At 40.4% G+C, this 15,644-nt stretch overlaps 2 protein-coding genes across 3 annotated transcripts; both read left to right on the plus strand.

Moving 5' to 3' along the window:
• The first annotated feature begins 1 nt into the window (after position 1).
• On the plus strand, positions 2-7,619 carry ddx61 (DEAD (Asp-Glu-Ala-Asp) box helicase 61). The gene is made up of 13 exons (XM_030103353.1): positions 2-152; positions 986-1,794; positions 2,525-2,588; positions 2,680-2,784; positions 3,293-3,422; positions 3,523-3,669; positions 3,827-3,921; positions 4,126-4,248; positions 4,335-4,463; positions 4,608-4,788; positions 4,862-4,963; positions 5,061-5,279; positions 5,667-7,619. The coding sequence occupies exons 2-12, from the start codon at positions 1,616-1,618 to the stop codon at positions 5,270-5,272; spliced, it is 1,467 nt and encodes a 488-aa protein (XP_029959213.1). The 5' UTR covers positions 2-152; positions 986-1,615; the 3' UTR covers positions 5,273-5,279; positions 5,667-7,619.
• An 804-nt stretch (positions 7,620-8,423) lies between these two features.
• On the plus strand, positions 8,424-14,882 carry tomm40 (translocase of outer mitochondrial membrane 40 homolog (yeast)). 2 transcript variants are annotated; one of them, XM_030102977.1, is made up of 9 exons: positions 8,424-8,505; positions 9,301-9,537; positions 9,640-9,800; positions 10,031-10,132; positions 10,248-10,353; positions 11,992-12,114; positions 12,235-12,311; positions 13,532-13,634; positions 14,373-14,512. In XM_030102977.1, the coding sequence occupies exons 2-9, from the start codon at positions 9,321-9,323 to the stop codon at positions 14,510-14,512; spliced, it is 1,029 nt and encodes a 342-aa protein (XP_029958837.1). In that variant the 5' UTR covers positions 8,424-8,505; positions 9,301-9,320. The 2 variants fall into 2 exon arrangements, with proteins under 2 accessions (XP_029958837.1, XP_029958838.1); XM_030102978.1 differs by lacking the exon at positions 8,424-8,505 and having other exon boundaries at positions 9,321-9,537; positions 14,373-14,882.
• Positions 14,883-15,644: the final 762 nt, after the last annotated feature.

Raw genomic sequence — 15,644 nt, forward strand, 5'->3', positions numbered from 1 at the left:
AGGCAACCCAAAAACGAGCGCGCGGCCATGTTGAATTGTCAATAATCTAAACGAAGAGACAAAAGACTTGACAACTGTGTGGATTTCTCGAAACATCTACAAAACAAAGTTTGGCTGAACGGCCGATGAAAGTTCTGGTAGCGACACGACAAGTAAGTTTTTGTGTGGATGTAGCAGAGCAAAGACATCGTCTTTGGTCTAAAAAGTTATTTCTCAGACGTATCGATCACCAGTAGCAGTTCGGTGCTAAGCTAACAGCGGACGCTGAATAAAATCATTGGAGCAACAGGTGTCAACAACAGTTCGCCGTTTCTCTAGACACACCATTGCTTTGAAATGTAATCTCATCAAACTTTCTTTCACTGTGCCTTAAGCCCATTGTTAAAGTTTGAAGTGTAAATCAGAAGCCACGCTGTTATTGGAAAGTTTGTGGCGGTCGAGCTAACAAAGTTCGTCAAGCTAACTTTACGATTGACCGTCACGAAAAATTGTTGTTGATAAATCCATGTGGGGAAATAAAGAAATTAGTCAAGTGTTTTGTTTTGGGCTTTGTTCAACAAAAATAACAACCCCAGGGGTTGACTTACTTTGAACTCGTGTTGCTATTTTAGAAATATCGCCTTTGACTTTTAGCCTGCATCTATTATCACGTTAGCTTAAGTTAGCGATAACCCGTAGCCTTCACTACAGTGCCACACTAATAAAATTAACTGTTATGTCTTTTTATATCTGATGCATTGTATTGGAATTTGAATTATAGTATTCACCATATTTCGACATTTTGACATTGTAATTTTTTTTTATTTGCGATTGTTGGTCACCTGTAGCTGTGGCTGTTCGGTGTCTTGTCTTCAGGATTCTGATAGTAATGCTTTGGTTGTGTAAACGTGTATGAAAATGATCTCTGACCCTTTTGGATAGGTGATACTTTTTTCCCCTCTCTTTACTAATTGTGTGTGTTCTTTTTTTTTTTTTTTTTTTGCAGGCACTGTGGATTCTTTCTTGTTGGTCAAAAACTCAGACACTTTGCTGACTGCAATATCACCCTTTTTGTCCAAAAAAAAAAAAAAAAGTAATAGATGGCCAACATTTAAAAGCAACTGATTGTACCAGTTGAGACTGCCGGGGGGCTTTTTGAACTAACATTTAGCTCCAGCATTATTGGGACTTGATGTCAAAGAAACTAACTGTAAGAATAACGTGTTATGTGACCAAGCAAGCACATTTTGCCACTGGCCTTTCTTAATGTGTCAACACAGCACTCACACTTAAAGGGACTAGATGCTCCAATAAAACCGAGCTTAATAAGAGCACATTGAGTGAAACAATTTGAATGGAAAGCAAGGCCATGTGTTGGTTGCATCGTTATTTATAAGAATCTTAATTTCTCCTTTTTTTGGAGAGTTGTCTTGTATATAGACAGAATTCATATGCAGGCTTCTTCTTTTCAAGAGGTCTTAATCTCAGATTGTATACACAGTACTTTGTTTAAAAAAGGAAATAGGGCAGCTTTTAGGGATTTCTTTTCCTTTCTTTTACACACAAGTGCATTAGGCATACTAAAGAAATTTCTTATTACATACTGTGAGCAGTTGCCAATTCAGGTGTTGAAGTCATGGCTACTGCAAGAACCGCGAACCCGGCATTAATGATCGGAATGAATAATCCAACAAATGGGCAGCTCAGAGGACAGACGAAGTCAGCTGGACAACAATCTGGACTCTTTTCAGTGGGCCAACAGCCCAGTGTGACCCAGAAACAGACCACCATTCCTCAGAGCAGTGGCGGCATCAAGTAAGATAAAAGTCTCTGTTTTTTTATTTATTTTTTTTATTGAGCAATTTTTAATTTATTAATTGGTGGTGTTTGAGCGCTTGTGTCTGATACAAAAATTTGCACAAAAATCCAATTCTGAATGTTTTATGCTTTACCCCTTATTTGGGTCACTTATTGTATTGCTTGAGTTTGATCAGCTCTTGTTTCCTCTTTAGTTTTGCCTTCTGTATTTCCACATTATGCTAATGAAGAGTCCACAAATCTGCAGTCTGAAGACAAGTTAATGTTTTGGCCAAATATTAACAGTTTTTGACTTGTAAATTAGCCGTGTAAGAATAAAGGATAATTGAATGTTGCTGTATTACTTGATTCCCAAACGGCACACTGGTTTTGATCAGTAGCTAATTTATCAATATAGTTGAATAATTTCCCAATGAGAGTTGATTCTGGACAGGGATCACCCTAAAGTTTTCTTTAACATAGTTTACATTTTTTTTCTAAATCTGAAGTGGTTTTTTTTAATTGTTTGAAATTTTATTCCAGTGTTTACAATTTCATTTCAGACTAACGTTTCAAGCCATGATTTAAGCATTTTATTGTTCCTAATTTCTAGTTTTCTTTGCGCTCATTAAAAGAGAAAACGATCTTTGAATTGGTATGAAAAATATTGGTCTCAGGATACCTGTAACCAAAATTCAAAATCGTCTTTTTGCCAGTGAGTTTTAATAATGCAGGTTTTCAAATTTAGGTTTGGTGACGACTGGAAGAAGTGCCTGGAGCTTCCTCCAAAAGACCACAGAGTGAAAACCTCGGTAAGCTGCTTGTTACTGATGTGGATGTGATGGTACTGTGATGTACTGATGCATTACTTTTTGTACTTTATATTCTCTGTCTCCTTTTCAGGATGTGACGTCAACTAAAGGAAATGAATTTGAAGACTACTGCCTAAAGAGAGAACTTTTAATGGGGATCTTTGAAATGGGATGGGAGAAGCCCTCCCCCATCCAGGTAAATGATAGAACCAGGAAATTAGTTGGAGTTTCTTAGGAGTAATTATTGAAAAATGATGTTTTCAAATTAACCCTCTCAACCAACCTGTAGTTCAGATTGATTTTAGCTACTAAATGATCCTTGCAATATGCAAAACATTTTTAAAATAAATTCAGAGAGCAATGTCTCTATTGAAATTGATCAGTTAGATTCATAAAGGATCAATGTTGAAGTCACTAAAACAAAAGCAGGTTGCACAACTTGGAAGAATCCTCAAAAGTTGGGAATTTCCCTTACTGTTGTATAATACAAGCAATGTTTTTGTTATTGAGTTCACAATTTATTCATGGGTTATTGTGACTGTTCCCCACACAAGTGATTATCCATTGTAGCTGTAGAGTTCATTTTAAAGATGCACGTTTAGGATTATCTGTTGCACGATGTTTCTTATTTTGAATGTTTTTGTTGTTGTTTTTGTTTTTTGGTCCTTGAAAATTTTCCAAATTGATTTTTTTGTGCTTGATAGGAGGAAAGCATCCCGATTGCTCTTTCTGGTCGAGATATTTTGGCACGGGCCAAAAACGGTACAGGGAAAAGTGGAGCCTACCTCATCCCTCTCCTGGAGAGGATAGACCTGAAGAAGGATCATATCCAGGGTGGGTTTTCCTCTGACGTCCACAGCCTGTATGTCTCTGATCACTCCTTTGTTTGATTTTCTTCATACGTCTCATCACTACCAACTCTGTCTTGTTGCAGCCATTGTGATGGTACCGACCAGAGAGCTGGCGCTGCAGATGAGCCAGATCAGCATTCAGCTCAGCAAGCACTTGGGAGGAGTTAAGGTCATGGCTACCACCGGTGGAACCAACCTGAGGGATGATATCATGCGTCTGGATGAAATAGGTACGCCCGAGTAAACAAACAGACTTTTTAATGGTGTATGATGCATTTACAAGAAACATCCCACAAAGAGAGAATAGCACTTAAATGTTAGCGTTCAGCAAGCACAGCTTGCAGTGACAAGCTGATGAAGTTGTTATGTCCATCTTGTCTCCTTCAGTGCATGTGGTGATTGCAACACCAGGCAGGATACTGGACCTGATCAAGAAGGGAGTGGCAAAAGTGGATCGGGTCCAAATGATGGTGATGGATGAAGTAAGTTCTTGGGATAATTCTTAAAAAAAAAAAAAATATATATATATATATATATATATATATATATATATATATATATATATATATATATATATATATATATATATATATATATATATGTTTTTTTTTTTTTTCAGTGCAATTGGATAGAGCGGTTTATTCCTTTTGACACTATATTCTGCTCTTTAAATGTTTTTAATTTAGGCAGATAAGTTGCTGTCCCAGGACTTTGTGATCCTCATTGAAGACATCATCAGCTTCTTGGCCAGGGATCGCCAGATCCTGCTGTACTCGGCTACCTTCCCCATCAGCGTGCAGAAGTTCATGGTCGGGACTCAAACAACAATTCATTCCCCAACGTTTAAAAACTGAGTTTGCACTGGATTGATGGGAAGTTTAAATGTCTTTTCCAGGCCAAGCACCTGAAGAAACCTTATGAAATCAACCTGATGGAAGAACTGACTCTGAAGGGCATCACGCAGTACTACGCCTACGTGACTGAAAGACAGAAGGTCCACTGTCTGAACACACTCTTCTCCCGGGTGAGGGTCTTACTCTTTTATCTAATTGTTTATCGCTAATAGTGCTGTAAGTGGTTGAAAAGAGTAAATAAATGACATACTGAATTAAATGCAAGATGCCGCAGTCGCACAGCAGGTGCATTTACATTCATTTTTGTTTTACAGCTTCAGATCAACCAGTCCATCATTTTTTGCAACTCCACTCAGAGAGTTGAGCTTCTGGCAAAGAAAATCACTCAGCTTGGCTACTCATGCTTTTACATCCACGCAAAGATGATGCAGGAGTACAGGAACCGAGTGTTCCACGACTTCAGGAACGGGCTGTGCAGGAACCTGGTCTGCACAGGTGAGTCCACTGAAGCCGACACATTGAAGCGATGTTCTTTAGTTCATCCATGTGTCTCTGGTTCCTCTTGAAGATCTTTTCACAAGGGGAATCGATATCCAGGCTGTGAACGTCGTCATAAACTTCGACTTCCCCAAAAGTGCCGAGACGTACCTGCACCGCATCGGCAGATCAGGTAACCGTGAACGTTTTGTGCTGTCGGCATCCGCCTCACCGGTGATGTCAGCGCTCCGTACTGTTCCTAAATAAAACACGTTTTCCGTCTGTCGCAGGACGTTTCGGTCACCTGGGTCTCGCCATCAACCTGATAACGTCGGATGACCGTTACAACCTGAAGACCATCGAGGATCAGCTGGTCACTGACATCAAGCCCATTCCCGGCAGCATCGACAAGAGCCTGTACGTGGCGGAGTTTCACTCTGTCGACCAGGAGGAGGAGGAGGATGAACGTGAAGCAAGACTCAAGGCACTGGGAGCAGCTTGAACGACCGGTCAGTTCGTCATGTAGTAACAGCCGCTTGTGAGACACAGTTTGTATATCTGCAGCAAGGAGGGGAAGATGAACCGCTTTGTGATTAAGCGTTTGAAGAAAACCTGTCATTTCATTGTTGTAATAAAAAGCAAATAGTTGCAAAAGTAGAATCAGATTGCAACAATTCTGGAAGGTTTGTTCATGATTTAGATTTTTTAGCATTCGTAGAACTTAGCGTTCTCAATCTGCTCCCCTCTTCAATGAAGAAGCTTAACTCGAGCTTTATAGGATTTTAAGGTGAGAGGTTAAAGGTCATGGATTTGTACAGAGGTGATCTGCCTCACACGCTCTCTCACACTCTCCCGATCAAAGCCTAATTGAAATCTCTTTTTGGTTTGTTTTGCAGGAGAAACGTGGCGCCTGGCATTTGACATACGATACTGGATTTATGTCACAGAAGACTTCAGTTAAAATGTTTTTGTTTTGTTTTTTGGCCCATTTCCTCAGAAAGATGATTCATTTGAAGGTTCTCATTAGTTTGCCTCACAACAATCTCAGCTTCTCACTGGGTTCATGATGGTGAAATGGATTCTTCCTCACTCAGGCCAATTTAAGCCCAGATTTCACAAATAGTCCCTGTCTGTGTCATTTCGGCTTTTTGTAAAACACCTCTTTTGATAAGTGGAGCTTTTTGGTCCGTTACTGTAATGGGAGATTTGCATGTTCATGGTACATCCCACTGAAATCCGGCTTACAGGAAAACGGCCCGTTTTAAAAATATGCACTCGTATATTTTGATGCTGGATTGAATCCTTTACTTTAATAAACCCTGATTTTTGCCAAGGATTCAGCCACATTGCTGAAAACGGTCCTCAAACCGACTCATGTTGATTTGATAGAGTTCTACATCTATATATTTGCCATCAGTCCACAAACACCGAGGTTTTGTAGTTAATCCTAATCTCCCTCCACAGTTGCGTCTGAATTCTCTGACTCTGAATGACTGAGTGCTCCTCATTGAACTGTGATCTCATGTGTAACAAAAGTTTTATTTCCACATTACTCGGCAGGCAGAGGATTCTGTTTACTCCTGTCATTGTGCTCTGACTGCTGCCACTACCGAATTTGTTGATTTGTTGTGTGATCTGCACACTTCTGCCATTTGTTTCTAATATGGAAAGTTGCAGCCAGACTGACAGTTTTTTTTTTTTTTATCCTTCATTTAAGAGGCCTTTATATACTCACCACTGCCTCCTACAGGCTGTTTGTTTTCCAAACAATAGAGTGAGTTATGTGGCTTTAATCGTCATTCCAACTGAGTATTAAGACGTTTTCCTAATAATTTCAGTAACAGAGATTATGGGAAATGCAGTTTTTATTTTTTATTTTTTCTTGTTTTTTTTTTTTTTAATGGGGCAGTGACATAACCAAAGTGAGAAGAAGGCAAAGAACAGTTGAAGTAAATACAAAGAGCTTCATTAACCAAAAAAGGATTGCTGTGCTGTGGAGGTTGAATAAGAGCGCTGCCGTTTCGGTAACACACTGTACATGCATTGTCATTGATCACGATGATGACCACGCCACTTTTTATCCTCGAGTTCTTTGTGCAGTAAACGATGGCAGCGTGGCTCTGGTAACTGCAGTTTGTCGACGCTCGTTCCTTTAAAGCCAAAGGCAGTGTTCCTCACATCTGGAGGTCACCGGTAATGAACGTGACTGTGAGCAGGATTTTCCTGAACATGTGGAATCTGGGCCTCCTCTTACGCCAGCTTGACGCAGTCTGTGTCTTTCTCTCTATCAAGTGCCTTAAAATCTCACTTCAGACCCCCCAGCTTCACTTCTGTGCTCAGCTCAAGGTTTCATTTTACTGACATTATGCAAACCTGTAATACGTTTATCAGTGTTAAATGTGCACTTGCGCTCCGGTACAATTTGATTTTTTATTTTTTGGGTGATGATCGGTTACTTGCTGAAAGATATGACTAAACAGAATCCCTCTTGTATATTGAATATTACACACTTAAATTCCAGAACTAATCATGCCTAAAATTTACTGCACCCATATTGTGAAACTTTCTCAACATTTGTTTCTTCAGCTGCCAAGTTCCAGCATCCACCCTTCTATATTTTCAAATCATTCATGTGATGAACCTCTTCAGTTACTTTACCTCTGTGCAGAAGACTGTGAATTCATGCCATGTGAAACTGTACGTATTTCTGTCGGTCTGGAGCCAGCATGCGTCTTTCATTCAGAAAATACCTCTGCGGCTTGTCAAGCACATCGTTGGTTACCAGAGAAAGCGATAAGTGATTGTGTGTCAATGCCAGTGGCTCGAACAAATAAAAGTCCAACTGTCAACCTTCATTGAAGTGTCAAGGATCACATTATTATTTAGAAAGTTTTAATATGTAGATGAAAAACATTAAAGGAATTAAATAAAACCTCACATTTTCAATAAGTACAGTATCCATATGGTGTACTACCATTTAAAAACAGCACTTTTGAGCCATTTTCAGAATTTCTTTTTAATGTAGCTGTTCTGACAGTTTGATTACTTTTTACATGCATAGTTTACCATTGTGTGTGTGGGTGAGAAAGTGTGTGCTCTGCTTGAAGTGACAGGTTTGGTTAGAGGTCATAGAAATGGATTGTCAAAGTGCCTCAATTGTAGATACTTGTAAAACACATTTTCAAGTTAGGTTGGCTCCTTTAAAAATGTTGTATTCACTTCAGAGGTCAAACAATGCTTGTTTTTGTTTTTGGTCCCCGCCCCACTAGAATAATAGTTATATCCTGTCTGTGTTTAGGGATTCACTGTTTCTGGCAGTCTGTACCACGTGCAGGCCACCTTTTGCCTGATAACTGTACTCGAGTACTTTTTCAATCATATTTTAAAATATTTCTTTGTAGTTTTTATTGTGATTAACTTTTACTCTTTATAACTTTTTAGTTGTGTTTGCGATTTTATAAGCGTGCTCTCTACGGCCCCTAAATTAGGCGTACCCTTGGAATGTCATTCAGTAAGACCCTGAATTAAATGAACGAACAGCCAATGAGTGCCTGTAACGTCATCCGGAGAAGGCGGTGCCAATAGTAATTCTAGCCAATCGGCTTTAAAGCGATGTGCGCGTGAACCAATCCGTGGATGAGTAATGGGAAATGGGTGGGAGTTTGTCCACTACGGTCACGGACGCTGTCGCGAACTTTGCCGGTGTTGAACTACCGACAGACCCGAACCGTCAACGTGAGTATTAAAGCCGTACGGATGCGTGGAGACTGTTTGGAGGAAGCCGTGGCTGTTAGCCCAGCTTTACCGCCTGCTGTGTGTCACAACTCCGCGTTTGTTATACTCCAAAGAATAGATCTCGTGGTCGACTGCACATGGCTACCTAGCCAGTTAGCTAACCAGCCTGCTAGCGTGCATTAGCCTTCCAGGGTTAAATGCTACTGACGCTTAGCTTTGGTGGCTTTTCTCCAAGTCTGATCTTCATATAGGAGGTTAAAACTTTGCATTCCATATATGTGGCAGCTGCTAGCCTGTGAAGGGATTTGTGTGGGTGTCCAGAGCCTGGCTGAACTGGGCCCAGGCTGCATGGACCTGCAGTTCTGTTGCTACCAGCAGAGTATGACTGAGCATTGATTAGAGCTGAACTAACTGCACTGTAGCACTGTGGGTGTGTGAGGAATTCATAAATACATGCCATGCCAGAGTGTCAGTGATTTGATTCGTTAGTGTTTGATTTATAATTTTCCAACTTAAATAAATAGTTAATTTACCATCCACATCCACGTGATATTATGGCACTGACATCATTATTATTATGAAATGTTCATGTAATGATCCCTACTTGGGAAATCTTTGTAATCCACAGACTGGACAGAACAAATTTTGCACTTGTCAGGTCACTTCAGCTAATTAAAAACCATAATATGGCAGATAATGTTAACATCTATTATAGTTTTGTGTTATTGTAACTAGAAGGTGTAATTATCTGAACAGAACTGCATCACTCACTCATTAATTCCGTCTCTCACGCAGCCCGATACAGTCGGTAGAGTATGGGCAGTGTGTTGGCTGCCGCCTCCCCCACTCCGGCCCCGGCTACAGCTGGAGGGGGCCAAGGGGTCCCGGGGATGATGTCCGTCCCTCCAGGGTTCTCTATGCCTCCAGTGTCTTCCATCCCGTCAACATCTGGATCTGACCAAGAGACAGCAGAAGATGATTCCCCGCTTCAAAACCCAGGAACCTATGAGGAGTGTCATCGCAAATGTAAAGGTCAGCAAATCACACGCCGCCCTTTTAGGATATTCTTTTATTCTTTTAAAATAATAGAGAAGCAATTTCATGTTAACATTCACTGTTCCTCTTCTGTTTCAGAGGTGTTCCCACTGCAGATGGAAGGGGTGCGGTTAGTGGTCAACAAGGGTCTAAGTAATCACTTCCAAGTCAGCCATACTATAACCCTCAGCACTCTGGGTGATTCTGGGTACCGGTTTGGCTCCACCTATGTAGGCAGCAAACAGACTGGACCAGCAGAGGTAATCAGTTTCTCCAAACTTCAATAAAAAAAACAAATGTTTGGCCCAAAATATTTTCCCCTGATAAAAGGTTGCATGTTGTTTTCCTGGATTACATTTTAATATGCATTTTCTTCTCATTGATTTGCAATTTACAATACCCATGATGATGTAATCGTCTGTGTAGAAGCTGTTTTGTCTCCACATGATGTGGATGATCACTTAAAGACCTCCTGATCTGTTTCTCCCAGTCGTTTCCAGTCATGGTTGGAGATATGGACAACACCGGCAGTCTGAACGCCCAGATCATCCACCAGCTCACGTCTGCTGTGCGATCCAAAATCGCCATCCAGGTATGAAATCGTGTTATAAGAAGCTCCTTTCAGGCAGCTGACAGTTTATTTTATGATCATGTCGTTCATTGTCATTGTGGTGTTAATTGCTTTTCTGTTTTTTCGTCTGCTGTAGACTCAACAGCACAAGTTTGTGAACTGGCAGTGTGACATGGAGTACCGTGGTAAAGACTTCACCTCCGCCGTCACGCTGGGAAATCCAGACGTGCTCGTTGGATCTGGTATGGTTATTAATACTCTCATTATTTCAAACATCCATACAGTTTCCATTGTGCTGTATATGAGCAGAAGTTCTTCCTAATTATTTTAACCCAAATCCATAATTGTCACTGTTGCCAAAAAAAAACAGTTTTTAATTTGAGTGTAGAGACAGTTAACAAAAGATAACTGTCAAATGTATTCTTTTGGTCTTGTGAAGTTAGAGAAGGTCTGCATTATATAGTGGAGGTGGAATACTTGCTGTGCTAAAACTTGGAAACAAAACACTGTGGGCACAATTATTCTAAAATTTCTAATATTTGAAATGTATTTCATTCAGTCAAATGTCCCTGGATCGAGTCCCAGCAGTGCAATGGAGACGCTTCCTTCAGGCTTTTTAAGGCTTACTTCCTGTCCGTCCTGTGTGGGAGGTGTTAAACTGTAGAAGTCCTTCCCAGCAGTGATCTAAATCTTCAAAAGATGATGTTATGTTGCTGTCTTGTGTGCTGACAGGATTTGGAAGGCATGCTTGTTATAACCAAAGCTGTTTACAGTTTAAAAAACAATACCAAAAAGAAGAGAAATACAGCCAAAATGCAGCTAAACTAATCATCACCATGGCCTCTCGGATGTTGATACAGTATTATTAAATGACTGTACGAGTAGGAAAGTCGTATTGGAGGAAAAATGAGAAGCACTCGCTGCACATTTTTCTCACAGTTCCATATTAATAATAAAATTAAAAAATAAATCCAGTTGTTTTCAATACAGTTCTAATCATATAAGAGTTAAGGAGTGAAAACAAACGAATGAAAACAGGATAAAATACGCAGGCCCCGTGTCAGTGTGTCTGTCTGTTCGTTCGGGTTGTGTGATCTGTAGCTGTATCTGTTGCGATAAGAAATTTAGTTCTAAATCCTAAAATTACAAAAAAGAATGTAATCCAGTAAACGCCTGCAGCACAAAGATGAGCTTCTTCCCACCTGTAAATCCCCGACAAGTACAGCCTCCGTTCCCAAGCTGTTCATCAGACAGTGTCAAACATTTCCCTATCTGTGTGTATTTACAGAGATTAAGAACAAATTTGAAATGCTTTGAGAAATCTTTCTCAGTTTTGTTGAGTTTCATTTTGATTCTTAAATCATTTTTTTCTCTTTGCACACGATAATGACAAATTTGTAACCTGATGTAGTATTTTGTTAAAGCAAGTATCTTGAATAATTCAAATAAGTTTCTAAGCTAAAGCATAATAGGATTGAAATATTCCAGATAGGATTTAATCATTTGAAAATGTATTGAAGCATGGGGAAATTAGCTTCTTCGGTCACCGATCACTTCTTTTACTTGATTTTTTTAAAAGTCATTTTATTGGTCGAACTGAAGTGTGCCTTGTTTTTTTCCAGGCTCTCTGCAGCCCCGTCGTAGCTGTGAAGCAGCGCACGGTGCCAGTCAGCTTGGCACCTGCAGATTATTATTTTAATTAACAATCAGTTCATTGTGTGCGCTCGTGGCTCCAGTGCAGCTTCCATATTAATGAGTGAGAAGCTGGAGCCTTGCAGAGGAGAGGCTCGGTGCTGAAGCCTCTCCGCTTCGCTCGTCTGCGCGTCACGCTGTCCACGTTTCTGTCTGGAACAGACATGCATCCTGTGTGTTTTCTTCAGGCATTGTGGTGGCCCACTATCTCCAGTCCATCACACCAGCGCTGGCCCTGGGTGGAGAGCTGGTGTATCACAGGAGACCAGGAGAGGAAGGTACCGTCACCTCCCTCCTGGGCCGCTACACAGGTAAACCCTCCCGCCATGCATCTCAGAGTCCGTTTTTTTGATTTGTTTTTAATATTTTGCTATGAAGTATCCAAAATGTCCAGCATGGGGTCTGTAAAATATTCTCTCTCTCCCCCTCAGGTGATAACTTTGTTGCTACGCTGACTTTGGGAGAAGCAGGAGCTCATGCTACGTATTATCACAAAGCCAATGATCAGGTAAGGGCGCCGCCGCCGCCTTCTTTTTTGACTCACCTGTGTCAAAGTTTATTTTCCATCCTGCCCCGAGGCCCACATGAACTCAGAAAAATGGATTTCTCTAGCTTTTCTTTTCCAGCTTCTCTACTCTGGATAATAAGAAGTGTCTTCCTGTATTTGGGAGGCTTTCAAAATGATGTTGTGTGCGCAAAAATAATCGAATGATTGCTCACAGTCCCTGCTTAATACAACATTTAATGTCCTGGGACGTTATATTTTTATTAGATGCAACAAATTATGTATTGGGGATTTTATTACTGTTTTTATGAAAATTGTAAAATTGGCTGTTTCAGTCTCAGTTCTCCGCTGCTGTAATTGTGCAAATAAAGCTCCTAAATCTTGAAGTCCTGGCGTTTATGGCAAATCTTCATATAAATGAGATTTAGAATTAGATTAACCCTTTAGAGGGAATCATCCTTAAAGGTGCATTAAGGAGTTTGCACGCTTTATGCGAAACAGCGCCCCCTGCAGGCCTTGGGTGTAATGCAGCTTAGTGAAAAACTTGTGCCTGTGGCTCGCATGGAAGAGGGGAACTCCTTCCTCTCTCTTTTAGTAGCGTTCAAGTAAAATGTAAGTTTCTTTTACCTGGTGGAGTCTGTGCTGGAGCTGTGGCGGTGCTAGAAGCCAGTCTTTTCTTACTTTCTGGAAGATCCTGCTCAGTTGTTGCTCACTAAGCATCTGGCGGAGTAATGGCGGACAAAACGAAACTTAAGGAAATCAAGTCAGCAAGCAGCGCGCGTTACGTCACGTTCTCTCAAATTCTCCCCAAAAAATGCTGGTGCCGGACCGGCACTGCAACTTTCAAGTGACAATTCAGCGCTGTTAGAGGTACTTGTAATGAATATGTCAGGGCACATTGGGCACATCATTAAACATGTGTAACATATTTATGATGGAAAATAAGTATTTTTAAAGTTGAAAAACTCCTTAATGCACCTTTAAACTGATTGTTGTACCATAAAAGTTTTCTTCACTAGAGAAAGTCTTTTACAGTTTTGTTTTCACAGATGCACTTTCCGATGTTTCCAACAGAATAGACTGAAAAATCTGAAGATGTTGATCAATCACATCTGAGACTGAAGCAAAATTACAGAATTTTTCTTCTTTCTTTTTTTCTTTTTTTTTGTGAACTTCGGTATTTCAGCAAAATGATTGAGCTTATTCTTGAACTTCTCTCACAGTTGCAGGTAGGAGTTGAATTCGAAGCCAGCACGAGGATGCAGGACACTTCAACGTCCTTCGGTTACCAGCTGGACATCCCGAAAGCAAACCTGCTGTTCAAAGGTAAAACTATTCAATATCAGTCAGACCTGAGTCACATGCACGAGTCTGGAACTGACCGATGGAAGCTCAGTGAGGAAATACGGCATATATGCTACATGTAATCCAATTACTTTATATTTTCTTTCAATTCCTACACATCTTTTTATAACAATTTGTTATATGTATATTTGAATTGAAACAGTCACATTTCCAAAAACCTTTGCACTTTACTAAAACATTACTCATTCATGAAGTCATCCATACTTTTTTGTTCTTTGAATGATCATTTAAAGAACAAACAAATGATAATTTTTTTAGTTTTGATTATCGCAGTTTTTAAAATAAGAGTTGTGAATATAGAAACTGACAAAACCTGTGCTTCCATACAGTTGATGCTTGTAGGTTTGTTTTACCCTTCAGAGGCAACAAATGTTTGCATCTAAATAGTCGGCCTTTGAAATGAAAAATCAAGGTGTGTGCTTTTCTGATGGGGAATAAATGATTGTTTTTAAGCAAGTCAAATAAAATCTCAATTACCAGGAATGCAGAGACTTGACTGGAGCAGAGCAGGAACTGCACTGATTTTTATGAAGAGACTTTCATACCAGGCAGCTTTGAGGCTCAGCAGATTTTCATGTTGCTAGAACTCCGGACTGATCACCCAGTCAGTCGCTATGGATGCGCCCAGAGGCGTACCGCTGTACTGTGATCTGCCAGTGTGGATTCCGTCACCCATCCTTCCACCTCTCCCTCCTGCAGGGACGGTTGACAGCAACTGGGTGGTCGGGGCGACCCTGGAGAAGAAACTGCTCCCGCTGCCTCTCACGCTCGCCCTCGGGGCTTTTCTCAACCACCGCAAGAACAAGTTCCAGTGCGGCTTCGGCGTCACCATCGGCTAGCGGTGCGCGGAGGGTCTGCCTGGAGCCAGCTCGCAGGCCACAGCTTGGACCGGCACTGAGACACACAGGAACCTGGACTACGTTTTAGAAATTGAATTCAAAGACTCTCTTTCAACTGTGATTTCTGGGACGACAGAGAGACAAAGACAACTATCAAGGAGCCAGGACTGGCCAAGCCATGCCTACAATACTGTAGCACAAATGTCTTTCCTTTATGGTGTGTTGGATGTTCCCAACGAATAGAGAGATGTATATCAGAGGGCATCAGGCGATGCATGAAAACATGTGATGTGAAAATCAAAGTCAGTGGTCAGACATAATATATGGTGGTCATGTGTGGGTTTAAATAAATGTGATTACGTTTTTTTTTTTTACATGTGGATGTAGTGATTGATTTTTCACCACACGGCAAACATGATTGACATGAATCAACTCCATTTTATTAAAGAACATTTCAAGCTTCATCATGAAATTATGAGCCGTTAGCTTTCTGAACTAAACTTGAGCCCGATAACGTAAAGCTCTGCTTTATTCTACTTCCAAAGCTCCAATAAGCAGAACTCGGTATTCTGAGAACGTGCAAAATGTGCAACTAACGTATGACTGCACACGATCAGAGCTTTGTATAAAAAGGAGTAATAAAGATGAATGCATGAACCGTATTTGCTGAAGCTGTCAGAGGTAAAGTTTTATTTTTTTTCAGCAAGTATACAAAAAAAATCCTCGGAGGCCAAAAACAACCTGAATCTCAAGTGCTTGAATTTGACAGAAGAGTGAATTGATGAGTCTGTTTAAAGACAAATGCACTTAATTTAACTGTTAGAGAGATATTAACACACTCGTCATATAATGTGTCATGTTCTACCACACAGAACAGTTTTCCATTGGGACCAATTGTTGTTCGGTGCTTTGCTGAAATACATTTCAAATCAGACACGACTATTGAACCATTGATCTTGGCGCTGCTCGGCAGCTCTTGTCTTTATGTAAATATTCCCATTTTATTTTTCCATCACTGCTGATTCATAAATTGTCATTTATTCATGTATTTCTTAATTCGTGAAAGGTCCGTGTGTTCTTAAACTTTAAAAATAATTTTAAATGTGTTTCTTTAACTCATTATAGAAGTTTC

The sequence above is a fragment of the Salarias fasciatus genome, chromosome 11 (assembly GCF_902148845.1).
Source record: "Salarias fasciatus chromosome 11, fSalaFa1.1, whole genome shotgun sequence".
NCBI classification, from domain to species: Eukaryota; Metazoa; Chordata; class Actinopteri; order Blenniiformes; family Blenniidae; genus Salarias; species Salarias fasciatus.